The sequence below is a fragment of the Phalaenopsis equestris genome, unplaced genomic scaffold, assembly GCF_001263595.1.
Source record: "Phalaenopsis equestris unplaced genomic scaffold, ASM126359v1 Scaffold000002, whole genome shotgun sequence".
In the NCBI taxonomy this organism is placed as follows: Eukaryota; Viridiplantae; Streptophyta; class Magnoliopsida; order Asparagales; family Orchidaceae; genus Phalaenopsis; species Phalaenopsis equestris.
Window position 1 is genome coordinate 77542411 of NW_018164444.1, and position 13415 is coordinate 77555825.

General features: G+C 33.4%; 1 protein-coding gene across 1 annotated transcript in view; it reads left to right on the forward strand.

The window, feature by feature from the left end:
* The window catches only part of LOC110032685 (malignant T-cell-amplified sequence 1 homolog), a 31626-nt gene extending 18456 nt beyond the window's left edge, over positions 1–13170 (forward strand). Inside the window, exons 6-8 of the mRNA XM_020736391.1 lie at positions 5272–5339; positions 10373–10436; positions 12971–13170. Coding sequence (XP_020592050.1) covers positions 5272–5339; positions 10373–10436; positions 12971–12988 — 150 coding nt within the window. The 3' untranslated portion in view covers positions 12989–13170. The remainder of the gene's footprint in view (positions 1–5271; positions 5340–10372; positions 10437–12970) is intronic.
* Positions 13171–13415: the final 245 nt, after the last annotated feature.

A 13415-nucleotide genomic window follows, 5' to 3' on the forward strand; every position in this document is an offset into this window, starting at 1 on the left:
ATATATAGAAATAATGAATCAAACTTGAAGAACAAACACACAATGTTGAAAGGAAGTTTCTCTTATAAAGTCTAGGACTATTTACTGTAAAAGCTGAAGAGAATCCTGCTTGTCCTCCCAACTGATACTATGTCAATATCCTTTAAACTAAAATAAAAATTCTTAGGTCAGGAACAACATACAAAATCTGCAAATAAATGGCATAAATTCTCAATATTAAGCAGAAATACCCTCATCATAATTAAGCATTTGATCTTTTCTAGAATCAAGGAATTTGATAAAATTCTTAACCCAAACCATATTCATACATTAGCTCACTAATTAGTTTGATTTTTTTCTCTCATAAGCATGTGTAGAGAAGATTCCTCTTGATAATTTTAGGAATTTTTTTAACTTAGCTCTCCTCAAAAGAAGATTCACCCTCAAATTATGATTTGAAGTTGTTATCAAGCCATCCATTTTTAATGACACAACATGATTATAAAGCGTGAAAAGCATTTACATTTTATTTAACTACGTTGTAATCGCTAAAAGTTTAGATTATCATTCTATCTTTGTATTCATATGAAACTTTATTATAAATAACTAAATTCTCCTGTTTGCCTAAATACTCAACTAAGAAGTTTTATTCCTAATTTTGCCAATTGAGGAGTTATTATAGGTGTACTATCTTAAACCAAATATGAAACTTGTTATTCAGTATTTAAATTAAACTATATTAATGCTAAATACCCAATCAAGAGCTAAACTATATTATTTTAAGCTTAATTGCACATATAATCAATAATAGAGAACAGCTTTAGGTTTTACCGAAGTTCAACTATTTTAAAGCAATGTCCGAAGTCCAACAAGCTCCGCAAGCAACAAGGTCTTATTGGAAATTGTCTTCTTTATGAAATTGGAAGATAGATGGTGTAATAACAATAGGGAAAAATATGGTGACTAGAGAAAGGAAGAGGAAACCCATCACCAACATATGCCAACTTGCTTGTCCTATTCTCTATCCAATGCCTTTTCCATCTAAGATAGTGGGACAAGGTCCCAACCTATTCTTCTTCTTTAGAACCGGATCTTGGCCAATCGGTTCCTACCTTTACTTCTATCCTTATGGTCTTGATTTCAAGCTCTATTCTTCCACTCTGTTATTATTTCTTTTAAAAAAGTGAGGAGTATTCTCCCTTGTCTCTTATACCAAAACATTTGTCCTTTTCTATATTTCTCTCAAACTTGTCATGCGTCTTTTATTAATATACTATTTTAGGGATATGTTATTTCCCTTGAAAAAAAGAACTCGCTCTCTTGTTTAATTTATTTATTTATCTATTTTTGGGTTGCAAAGTTAAGCTATTTATAATATTACTACCGTTTCAATTTGTGAAACACTATAATTTTATTATCCATGGTTGCTAGATACATAGGATATGATCAATACATTGCTAATGTGTGTTTGAAGATGGAACCATTTTCTACTTTCCGTTACTTTTTACAGCATCACTAGTACACATTCATTTTTTCCCCAAAATGGGATGAGTTTTTTTATATTATATTAATGGATACTTTTATATATCCTTTTGAAAGATTGACCATATGATGTCATGCTTTAATGAAGTTCTAAGCTGACAAAGTGACGTGGATCGTAAGGTTCCGGACTGTTGAACGATCGCGTAACCATGGGTCTTTCTGCAATCGCGGTAGAGCCATGCCGCTAGCCTGTCTTTCCTTTTCTGCTTTCTTTCCTATTATCTTTCATTCATCTATATATGTGTTGTATTAGGGTTTGAAAATTAATTTTGTCATGTTTTTGTTTGAGGCTGTCGCTAGCATCTTCGTTTCTCATCTATGATTGTATTTGAGGGTCCAAGTGGTGCTTTGGTTGTATTTATGTTCCAAGGTAGTGATATCTTTTTGCTCCCTTTGCCATCTTCCCAACATTTATCCCATCCGCCCCTTCATTGTCGTAGGTCGTTATGCACAACGTTGTAGTTTCCGCCATTCGAACCCAGCATTTCACCTTGTTGCCGCATTCCAAACCCCACACTCCCCCCTTCCACCTTTTCGCCACCTTCCAGAACTAAAGTTGCATCTTGGTGCCACCTCATGACAACATAGGTATTGTTGTTGTCCGGCTGTCCTGGCCCTCCCGCTTCTTTGCCATCACTCCGAACCCCCCTCAACTTGTTGTTTTCCTTGCTTTCCATCCCCCGACCTCCTTGTTGCCGCTCAAGACAACAAGGACTTGCTGCTCCATTGTCATATTCGTCTGCTTGCTCCGCTTTCCCACCTTGACGCCACCTTTCCGGACCCCCTAACAACCACCACCATCACCTTCAATTCACCCTAGTCGCGTGTGTTGTTATTTCTTGTTTTAATTGTCTGGTTGTAAGTTCCTATTTAATTTCGGTAATAATATTTGTTTTCGTTATTATTGTTTGATTAAATTCCGGTATTATTTGGTATCAGAATTAGCATGACCCGAGTTCTATCTTAAGTTATTGAAATCCCACACCCCTTGCTGAATTTTCAAAACCGTCCACCCAAAAATTTTTTCACACCCTAAATCCCACCCATATACCCCATTTCACCTCTCAAACCTAAACTCTAATCACTCCACCAAAGAGACCATTGTCAGAGATCGGGAAGGAAATGACATAATGTTGTTTATGAAAAATCCACGAGATGTTTAAGAACTTACCTTGGAAGAGGTGCAGCTGAAAATCTTCCAACTGTTGGAGAGATCACCTGTAAACACAACGGAGATTTGTCGAATCGAAAGAATGGAGTGAATATTTTTCACCAGACAAATTTCAGGGATGAAGAACCACCACCCCAAAGATTTGACATAATATATTAGAGTGGCGTAGTGGAAGCACATGTGGATTTACCTCGTTTTGACATTCTTGAGGATCTAGAAGAATTCATCAAGTGGCTCCAGACAGTAGAATAGGTCTTTGAATATAAGGATATTCCACCATATAAAATGGTAAAGCTAGTTGTTATCAAGTTAAGGAAGAGTCTGTTGTTGTGGTGAAAAAAATTGAAGCACCTACGCCAACGTGAGTGAAAAGACAATCACTACTTGGTTCAAGATGAAAAAGGAGATGCAGTGCAAATATCTTCCCCCACATTACCAAAAGGATATGTTCATAAAGATTCATAATTTATGCGGAGAGACGCTTTTGTAGAGTAAACAGATGAATTTTACCAACTCATGTTAAAATGTGCGTTGGTGGAGCTGGAAGTGCACACAGTAGCGAGGTGTAGTGGAAGATTGAGGTCATCTATTACGAATTTAGTGAAACTGCAGCCATCTTGGTCTCTACTCGATGTTCAGATTCTAGTTTTGGAGGTGGACAAAAATCGTAACTATATAACTGTCACATCTTACATTCAAAGTTCAATCCCAGGATCTAGCAAGAGTAAACCCAATAAAATATCCAAGACGACACCGCGTGAAGATAAATTAATTCAAAGTGGAGAATAGATGGTGCCAACCATCATTCCCAAATCCGTCTTAGCTAGTAAGTGTTTCAAGTGCCACAAATTTGGGCATATCGAATCAGACAGAAGAATAATCTTTTACTGAGCAAGAAACAGTGGAAGAAATGGGCATTGACACAGGAGAAGAATGAATTCTTGAGAAAGGAGTCTCAACTTTCACCTGAAAAGAAAGAAATGTCAGTGATTCAAGTCGGGCCTATGAGAAAAGTTCAACATGTCAGAGATGAGCAATTTTTGAAATATTTGTTAAAGGCTATATAGAGTAGTTTGAGTATTAAATTCAATTCAACAATACACTCATAGTAGATGGTTATATCGGGGGGATGAACCGCATCTTTGAAAATCGCCTTAGGATCCTTGTGGGAAAGAACATTCTACAGTGAGATCCAAGTCTTTTCAGAGAAGAAAAAACCTCTCCTTAGTGGTTGCACTTCAGTGTGGTCTAGCCTGTCATATATTTCATTTCTGAGTTGATTCCTGATAACAAATTTGTTTATCAGATACAGTCAACTGAGTACAAGAAGTTGGAGAAGCAGATTATAGATTCAATTGCTCAAGATTTGGCTTGTGAGAATATACGTCTATATGCAGCTCCATCTCAGGATATGCCAAAAAAAAGAATGTATACTTATTATATCAGGATGTGCTTTGGAACGATAATGCATACATGATTGACGTATCGGGAAGTTAAAATCACAATACATTCATGGTGGATGACCTGGCACAATACTATGAGATAGAAGCTTTGACGGATAAGGTTGAAGCACCCCCAACCTTTGGAGAATGACACGGAACGTCAAGTTCCGAACCGCGGAACCGCAAGTCCTTCCACGATCGCAATAGAGTCATGTCGTGGGCCTTTCTTCCATTTTACATTTTCTTTTTTACTATCTTTCATTACTTTTTAGTTATTTCCTATATATGTGTTGTATTATGGTTTGAAAGTCAATTGTGTCTTGCTTTTTTTCGAGGCAACCAACGATGTCTTTGTTTCTCATCTAGGGCTGTATCTGAGGGTCCGAGTGTTGCTCCGACTGTATCTTACTCTCGATGTGGTGATTACTTACATGGTTCCCCTCACCATCCTCCCCACATCTCGCCCAATTACGACTTCATTTCTGCAGGCCGCTCTGGACATCACTTGTTGCTGTCAACTGCAGTTCCAGCCGTCTAAACCCTGCATTCCACCTTGTTGCCGCATTCCAAAGCCCTTGCTCCTCCTTACCACCATGCCGCTACCTGCCAGAACCAGAGTTCCACCCTACTGCCATCCCAAGGCCGCATAACTATTGCTGTTGTTTTGTTGTTCCGGCACGCTTAGCTGGTGTCACCTGGAAAACCCTCAACCCCGCTGTTTTCCTTTCTGTCCAGCCCCCAATCTCTTCGCTGCCGCCTGCTGTTCCGTTGCCATATCCACCCACATTCTTTGCTTTCTCACTTTGCCGCCACCTTTCCGGAATCCTCATCGGCCACCACCACCACCTTCGATTCACCCTAGTTGCAAGATACTCGTTGTGTGTGTTGTTATTTCCTATTTCAGTTGTGTGGCAGTAAGGTCCTATTTGATTTCAGTAATAATATTTGCTTTCTCTATTGATGGTTGGTTAAACTCCGGCATTAAAAAGATTATATTCTGTAACAGAGATGTTGTCACGATCCTTTTGCTAGTGCATAATTAAGAATTTGCTTTGTAATGTGATGAAATCCTTGCAAGGTACATGCTTGTAATGACTAATGGATGAATTTAACTTATTTGCTTTTAATCTGTTTCAGGCCATAATGGCCGAGGGAAAACAGCATGCTCTGGCTATTGGTTTCACCAAAATGTCTGCAAAAAACATGTAAGTAGCACATTTACCTTAGTTGTGAATGTTGATGTTGGCGTTCTTATTCGTATAGCGGCATTTCCAATTTTCAATAGCATATACGAAGTGGTTGTCATGTTCAAAAGATTTTCATAATTCAAGTTATGCAGTATACTCTTTTGAAGTTTTAGTTTTTCTGTAAAAGCCATTGCTTCTTAGAAGTGTTTGTTCTGTGTGTGTTTAAAGGGCAGAACACTTCAACTGTTATGGAAATGAAGACATGAATGTGCTTCAGTGTAAAGGTTCTAGATTCCTTTAAGATGAGAAAACTTCCCAATTCTGAGATGCTTGGCATTAGCGTAGCTGTTAGCCCAAGCAAAACGAGGCATTAAAAAAATTTCATCTATGTTAATTTTGAGAAATATCTTTACAGAGTATAAAATGATAATTATCATAATATAATATTTAAAGTATACCAGGCAAAAATACATAGTTTCAAGCTTGTATTATTCCAAATATCAAATTAACAAACCAAGCCAATTAGCTTTTCCAAAACATAGCATTCCGTGTCCCAGAAGTTATGCTTCAAGCTTAAACAAGCAAATGCAATACTGTAATCATATATTCATGACCATATATTTCATCTTTTTCATTGCCTATACTCATCCCCATTAGTATATTTGTAGCTCTCCTTCTTATAATGGCCATGTATAAGCATGAAAATAATACAAATATATTTGAATCATTGAGGCAAGCACCTAGACACCTACCGCTTTACACCAAGTTATTCGCCTAGGTAGTGTCATAATGACCTTAGATTCTATTAGAGTTGTATTATGTTTGGTAGATAAATATAAGTTGTCGTATATAAAAAGAATTTATTTTATAAAGAATAATATATTGTATATATGAATGTTTATATGTGCATGTTAAGAGAAGTTCACCCTCTTACGATTCATGCAGGGGATTTGAATGTACCCACGCACGTAGATTTTTTCCTACCACCCAAAAAAATTGTGATTTTTAGATCATGAACAACTGTGCTGACTGGAGAATATCGGCTAGGGATGAGTAGATAATTTTCCATCTCAGACAATCGTGTAAATTACATCATGAATCGTTGTGCCGATGTGATAATATTAATTAGAGGTGTGTTAGATTATGTTTTGACGCTGCTCCCAAGGCAAATGTAAACGTTAATAGCATGAAATAAAAGTAAAGTTAAAAATTAAACTTTGAAAGCTACAGTTAAAATTAATGCATATTAAAGTTTAACTTGTTTTCATTGAATAAATGTCATGAACACTTACATTAGATAATTATAAGATTTTTTATAGTTAAATATGAAAGGTTGTCATACATTTTATATTTTTTTCTTTGAGTTATTATACTTTATAAGATTGATTGCTTCTAGTTTACCTTAGATAACTCATTATGTTGTTTTAAAATTTTTCACTTTTAAGTTTTTTATTAAAATGAATATTATGGGTAGATTATGTTTACAGAAAACGAGGTTTTAGCAAGCTGAAAGTTAACTTTTTATTTGGTTAATTTAATTGTTTCTTTTAGCGGCTCTTTCAATTAATATATGGTTAATAAATTGTTAATGATAGAAACAAAATAATAAAAAAATTAATTTCAATGTTCGATCGTCTGTTCCCGCCTTGGTTAATTTCAAGTCCTTGACTGGGCTGTGACTAGAAGATCCAGTGAATACCACCAGCCTTCGTAACCGCTAGCCATCGTCGACCACCTGTTTCCGTAGCCACTGACCACTATCGACCATTTTCCACTATTGACCACCAGCCGCCGGCGACCAATACTTATAACCATTGTTGCTAGATTACGACTGTTATTGAATTTCCCAGCACTAGTCTTTTTTTAACTTAATAAAAACAGATGTAGTTTTAGTGTAAAATTTTAACGTTCTCCCTATTATGAGAGAAGAGCGCACCCTTATATTTTCAAATATATGGTAGAATTATTTGAACTAAGTTAGGTCCTGTGATTTTTTTTTTCTTTTTAAGTTTTTTCCATTTAAAAATTTTGATGTCTCCCATAGCAATGTTTTCTTATCCTTGTGTGTGTGCGCGCTGAATTTCAATATAACACTAAGACCATAAATCACTACTCTATCGCCGCGAATTTTCCAGCACGCAACAATTACATAATTATTCACTTTAAATTATAATTAATATTTTTAATTATTTTATCTTTAAGTAATTATTTTAATTAAAATTCTAACTAGTTAATTAAGTATCCCTTGTATAAAAATAATTTTTTAACGAAAGGTTGAATTGTATTTTTGTTAAAATGATGAGATCTGACAAAGTTAATTAAAAATATGGAAAAGGAGCAGCAATCAATTCATGACACCATAACAAATCTTCCACCATTACGAAATGAATTTGTTATCTAGATCTTAGTTCAATACAATTGAAAATTTAATTATCGTAAACAAATCCTCATTTTATTCCTATTTAACCTTGATATGTAGTTAGTTATTCATTTTTTGGTCGGTTATGAGCTTATTATTTATTCCAAGCTTAGTTATCATAATTAATCCTCATAAAATATCTATGCATTGAATTAAAATTTAAGTTAAATTTTGTTAGCCGAAATAATTCACTAATTAATAAATTCTATTAATTAATTAGTTATCTCGTGGTTGATTCTCATAACTTAATATGTATAGCCTATTAATTAAATTCTAATAATTTGCTAATCAGTGATAAAATTTAACTGTCATATATCTATCTTATTTATTATTATTGTCCTGTTCATTTTAATTAAAAAAACAATAATCTCAATCAAAACTGATGTTATCAAATGTAATGTTATGTTTCTATAACCGAGGGAGAGGAACAGAGAAAATTGAAGAAATGGAAGCGAGGAATCGAGCAAAGGGGAGATGAATTGAGAGGGTTGGATAGCCGAAGAAGTTGGAAATGAATCAAATAGTCGGGAATTTGAAACGATGGGATTGGAGGCCTTCACGAAGAGTTCGCCTATAAAACGAAGCGACCTATCTGAACTTCACTTACCTTGGAGTAGAGCAGCTTGCGAAGGAGAGAATGGCGCGGGAGACATCCTAGCAGACGATTAGAAGGCATGAGGAAGTATCAGTGTCGATGTCAAACAATGGGAAAGAGAGTAGGCGTCGGTCGAAGGGGTCGACGTTGCGGGAAGAAGCTCTTCTGAGTGCGTATACGCTGTTGTCATATGAAGGAGGGATGCGTCGACGTCTAGACTCATGCGAGGGGGAGTCAACTGTAGGGGAGGAGAGAGTGATTCAATCGCAAAAAGAAACGTCTGCACACAATTAGGGCTTCGATCGAATAGGAGTAAGTGACTTTTAATAAGTTTAATTAAAATATTTAATAAGAATTTTATACTTATAATATATTTATGATTATACAAGATATAATAATAAAAAAAAATTAACACTTAAATAATATAAAGTAAATGTTTTAAATAATAAGTTAATTTTTATACTCATGTTTATTGTTGGCTTAAATTTTAAAAAGTTTTGAGGTTAACATAAATTCAAGGCAAATCAAATTGCAAATTAATCGACATCTAGATAAGTACTCATCTTATTGTATTATAGTGATATTTTGTTTCTTCTAGACCAAATGCATTGACTAGTACTATCAAAATTACCGCAAACTAAGAATTTTTCAATTCTAGTGAATCTTTGTTCGTAATGAATGATATATGTGTACAACAATATTTAAATTATCATAAATATTGAATGATTTATAACTACATTAACTTCTATGCAAATGAGAAATGAATATTTATTTTTAAAAAGTTATATTTTTATTTGATGTTTATATGTGCTTGATTTACAATGATTGAGTCACCTCTTGATAGTACTAGTGGGGGAACACTAAAATATATGTGTATGTAAATAATAAAGGATATTGATATTAAAGTATCTTATGTGGTACAATTTTTAAACTGTGCTCTTGTTACGATTGTACCGATATAGAATGATATTGATATGCTATTGATATAATAAGATTTATTTATAATATATTAAATGTTAACATTGATTATTACAAGTTTAACTGACATGCATTCTTGTATTGTTGTAGTTTTAGAATATGAGTATGGCTTGTTCAGCTCATTGTTATTTTAAACTAACTTTTCAGGTTAATTTGGTGATTGAAAAGATGAACGATAGAATTAATAATGTTTATAAAAGATGCGGACAACTAGTAATTTTATTGTTTTAGTTTAAATTGATAAATGGCTTTCATCTATTATATAGTAAATAAATATTGAAAACTTCACTCTCACCGTCGGACCATCTGTTCCCGTTTCAGTTAATTTCAAACCCTAGACCAAGTTGTGACATCATAAGTGCAATTTAAAGAAAAATGAAGCAATACATTGCTCGTCTATTAAGCGGAAGTGATTAGCAAAACACGTGCATCGTGTTTCTTTATCATGTCATGCTGTTACTCTACATGCTCTGCACCAATGCAGAATGATTTATCGGCAACCTTCCATTCTCTGTTCTTTTCTCATGCAAGTACCTTTAATTTAGTCATCTTGCATCCTTTGAAATTTTTGCGCAATTTTTCCATGTTAGATGTGTGCCATTATTATTATTATTATTATTATTATTATTATGTTTATGTTCTTTTTTTTGGATAATTTAAGTTATATAGCGTTCACAACTTTCGAATAAACATGGTACTGGATTCTCCTTTTTAAATAAAATAGGATGCTGGTTGCTATGTATTTTGTTTGTTTATTTTACATTAGCGTCTGTTCCAACTCAAGCATGGTACGATCCTGCTTTGAGCTCCACTTAATATGGCAGTGGTCTGCAGAATGTCTGCGGATCTGTATAACTGAGCAAACTTGTTTATATAAACTCATACAATAGACAACATATCCAGCAGACACTAAATATTTTTATGTACTTTATTGTTGCTGATGGCTATTTTGTTGATTACATCTAAATTTGGTTTGTTATCTTTGCCATCAAGGGTGGTTTGGTTTTTACTAAGGTTTCATCAAGTTACTCTAAAATGATAATTTCATTATTTCTGCAGAAGGGCCATTAACAAAGGAATCGGTGTCGACAACATGCACTATCTAAATGATGGCCTTTGGAAGGTATGCTGTCTGTTCATTTTGAATTTCCTTTTCTAATGATTTTGGTCATTGTCTTATTCAAACTTTTTGCTAGAACAATTCTGCTACCGAGTCCCTTCTTCATTCCATGAAGTTGCCCTGTTTAACAATTAATTACTTATCCTATATGTTCTAAAAGCTATATATATTTATTTTCCAAAACATAACATATAAAGTCAACTGCTAGAGTATTTATGTAGCAACCTACTTGGCCGCCAACCATATTTAAAGCCATGATTAGAAATTATCTCTTTGAGCAGTATGAGATGGTTTTACTCCATTATTTAAAACTATTTGTTATTCCCTAATTCTCACTAGCTATTAGATAATTTGAGTTTCCCCACGTAGTGGGATTAAAACTTTGTTGTTGTTGTTGTTGTTGTTATTAGATAATTTGAGTCCTCAAGCTGATGAATTAGTTAGAGAGTTTATGGCTGGGTGCTCCATTTTAAGCGCCAATGTTTCGTCCCTCATGTGCGGATGCATTGGATTCAGATGATGTCATATTTACATTTCGATGTAACGAACTATTAAATAATAATAATAAAAGGATAGAATCTAATGGATCGGTTGATTTATCATTTTATAACAGAAACTATTTTTTGGATCATAAATTTTTAAAATATTTTTCGGAAGATTTACATTCATTCCACTCAATTCCTATGTATTTACGTATCTAACACTTATACTTCAATTTTTACATGCATTCCACCTTACTTAGGCGTGAAAAGTGTATATTATTTTAAAAAATTAAATTGGTGATATTTTTGATGTGATAGGAAATTTGGGTGGGATAAATGTAAAAAGCAAAGTTTAGATGTTAGATATGTGAATTCGTAAGGAATGAGTGCCATGTTATAGCTTCAATATTATCTGAGTTTATCGACATTCTAACACTTAATTTAGTGCATTTATAACTCGATTTAACAAAATGAAAATTATAATATAGATGTTGCGGTAAAACTAGGAAATACAAGTGTTAGATGGTATTGTATTATGGACACAGTGACAAGTTGCCTTCTTTAACAGTTAAGATAACTGGTTTAGGTGTGCGTAAAATAATTTAGAATAGTTGAAAATAAGTGCTTTTATTAATCGAAGTTAACTATACATGCAACGCTAAGAAGGATTCATTGAGCCTTCCCAAAATAGGTGGATAAGACTGATCATAATGATGTTATTATGTGTGAACTAGTATAATTGCGGCTGCTTAGAGTAGTAGATTTCTTTTACTTTAAATAAAAAATAATTCCATTTATTGTGTAGGAAAATGAAACAATTATCTAATCAATAAAAATGGGCATTAAGATAGAATTAAACAGAGTTTGGTCCTTCTTTTATTCCTTATAGAGATATTTACTTCACAGATTTGTCTATCAACTTTTCATTTTATGCCATCTTTTTTTCACATAAACTCTCTTTACTCTTCTTGATATTAACCTATAGCTCTCTCTCTCTCTCTCTCTCTCTCTCTCTCTTTCTTTCTCTCTCTCTCTCTCTCTCTCTCTATAGATATATATACCCATTCTACTATATAAAACAGTCAAAATATTAAAATATATCATTCATAGAGATAACCCACAAAATTTAAATTACAAATGATTAGTTTAATTATATTGAAGTGTGACATCATAAATAAATATCTTTTAGTTTCTTATTTATTAAATGCAACGTGTTGTTAACAATATGAATAATTTTATTAGTTCTCTTGAAGTCAACTAAACAAACATTAAATCTTCCTGTTGCAAATATTAACAAGCATAATTATCTTAATAGCACCTAAACAAAAATCTAAAGAAATGCAAATTAAAGCATAATCTACTTTCAAGGAGAGAGGGAGGATTCAAATTCCTCTAGAAAAACGGTATAAAAAGTACAAAAAATATTCAAACATATTGTCATTATATTTGTCCCCTCTTATCAATTTTATTTTCTTTTTTGGACTTGTCCCAACATGTTCAGTACTTTCTCTTATGAGTTTCCATGTACAATAAGACACCGCATAAGCTTGGGAACTTCCATACGTACCAGAAGAGTATAAATAGAGAATTTATTTGTCCTTCCAAGTGTTAATATATAGTATTTTTCGCTGAATTCTATAAAGATGAATTTATTTTCTACAAAAACCATTCTGGCGTTTTGCCCTTGTTCTTTTCTGCTAGTTTCTTCTCCAATCCAAACTTTGGTGTATTTCTGGATTATTCTGGAGAATCTCTGCACGTTAATGTATAGAGGCATTTACATACATACCACAAAATTGTTATGTATTTACATATCTCGCCTAGACGTTCATATTTACTTGCAGTACACTTATTATCTTTAATATTATATAAAAAATACCATTATCATTAACTTACTAAAAGTGAAAAATACGTTTTCATGCCTAATTTTATGACAGCAAAATATTATAAATGTAAATATCAAAATTTAGTTGTTAGATATGTAAATACAAAGGAATTGTGTGGCATGTGTAAGTTTTCCTATTGTATATTAATGCTCTTTGTGCTCATGAATAGATGGAACACCTGGACTGAGTTCTATTGTTGGGGAACCCGGAGGAAGGAGAGGATCTGCTGCGGTAAAATCGAATGGGAATTTCTCTTTATTTACTAAAGAAAGTAATCTTGCTGAACAAATAGTTTCTAACATTTTGAAATTGTTTCTTTTTTTAATGTTTTTGATCTTATGATATGTAGCATTTTTGTCTAACGAGAAACTAGTTACGTTTCCTTCTGTTTTAAAAGAATATAATATAATAATAATAATAATAATAAATATTATTATTATAACTGTGTTTCATGTTTCAGCAATTGGTTTTATGGTCCTCTCTCTTCTGAAAATTTTTTCCATGCGTAGTCCGGATGCAGCTCTACATGTGGACTCTAGTAATATGTCGTCATGTGTGCTATATTTGGCTCACCTAAAAAAATATTTAAGTGGAACCGTAGATGTTATTGGGAG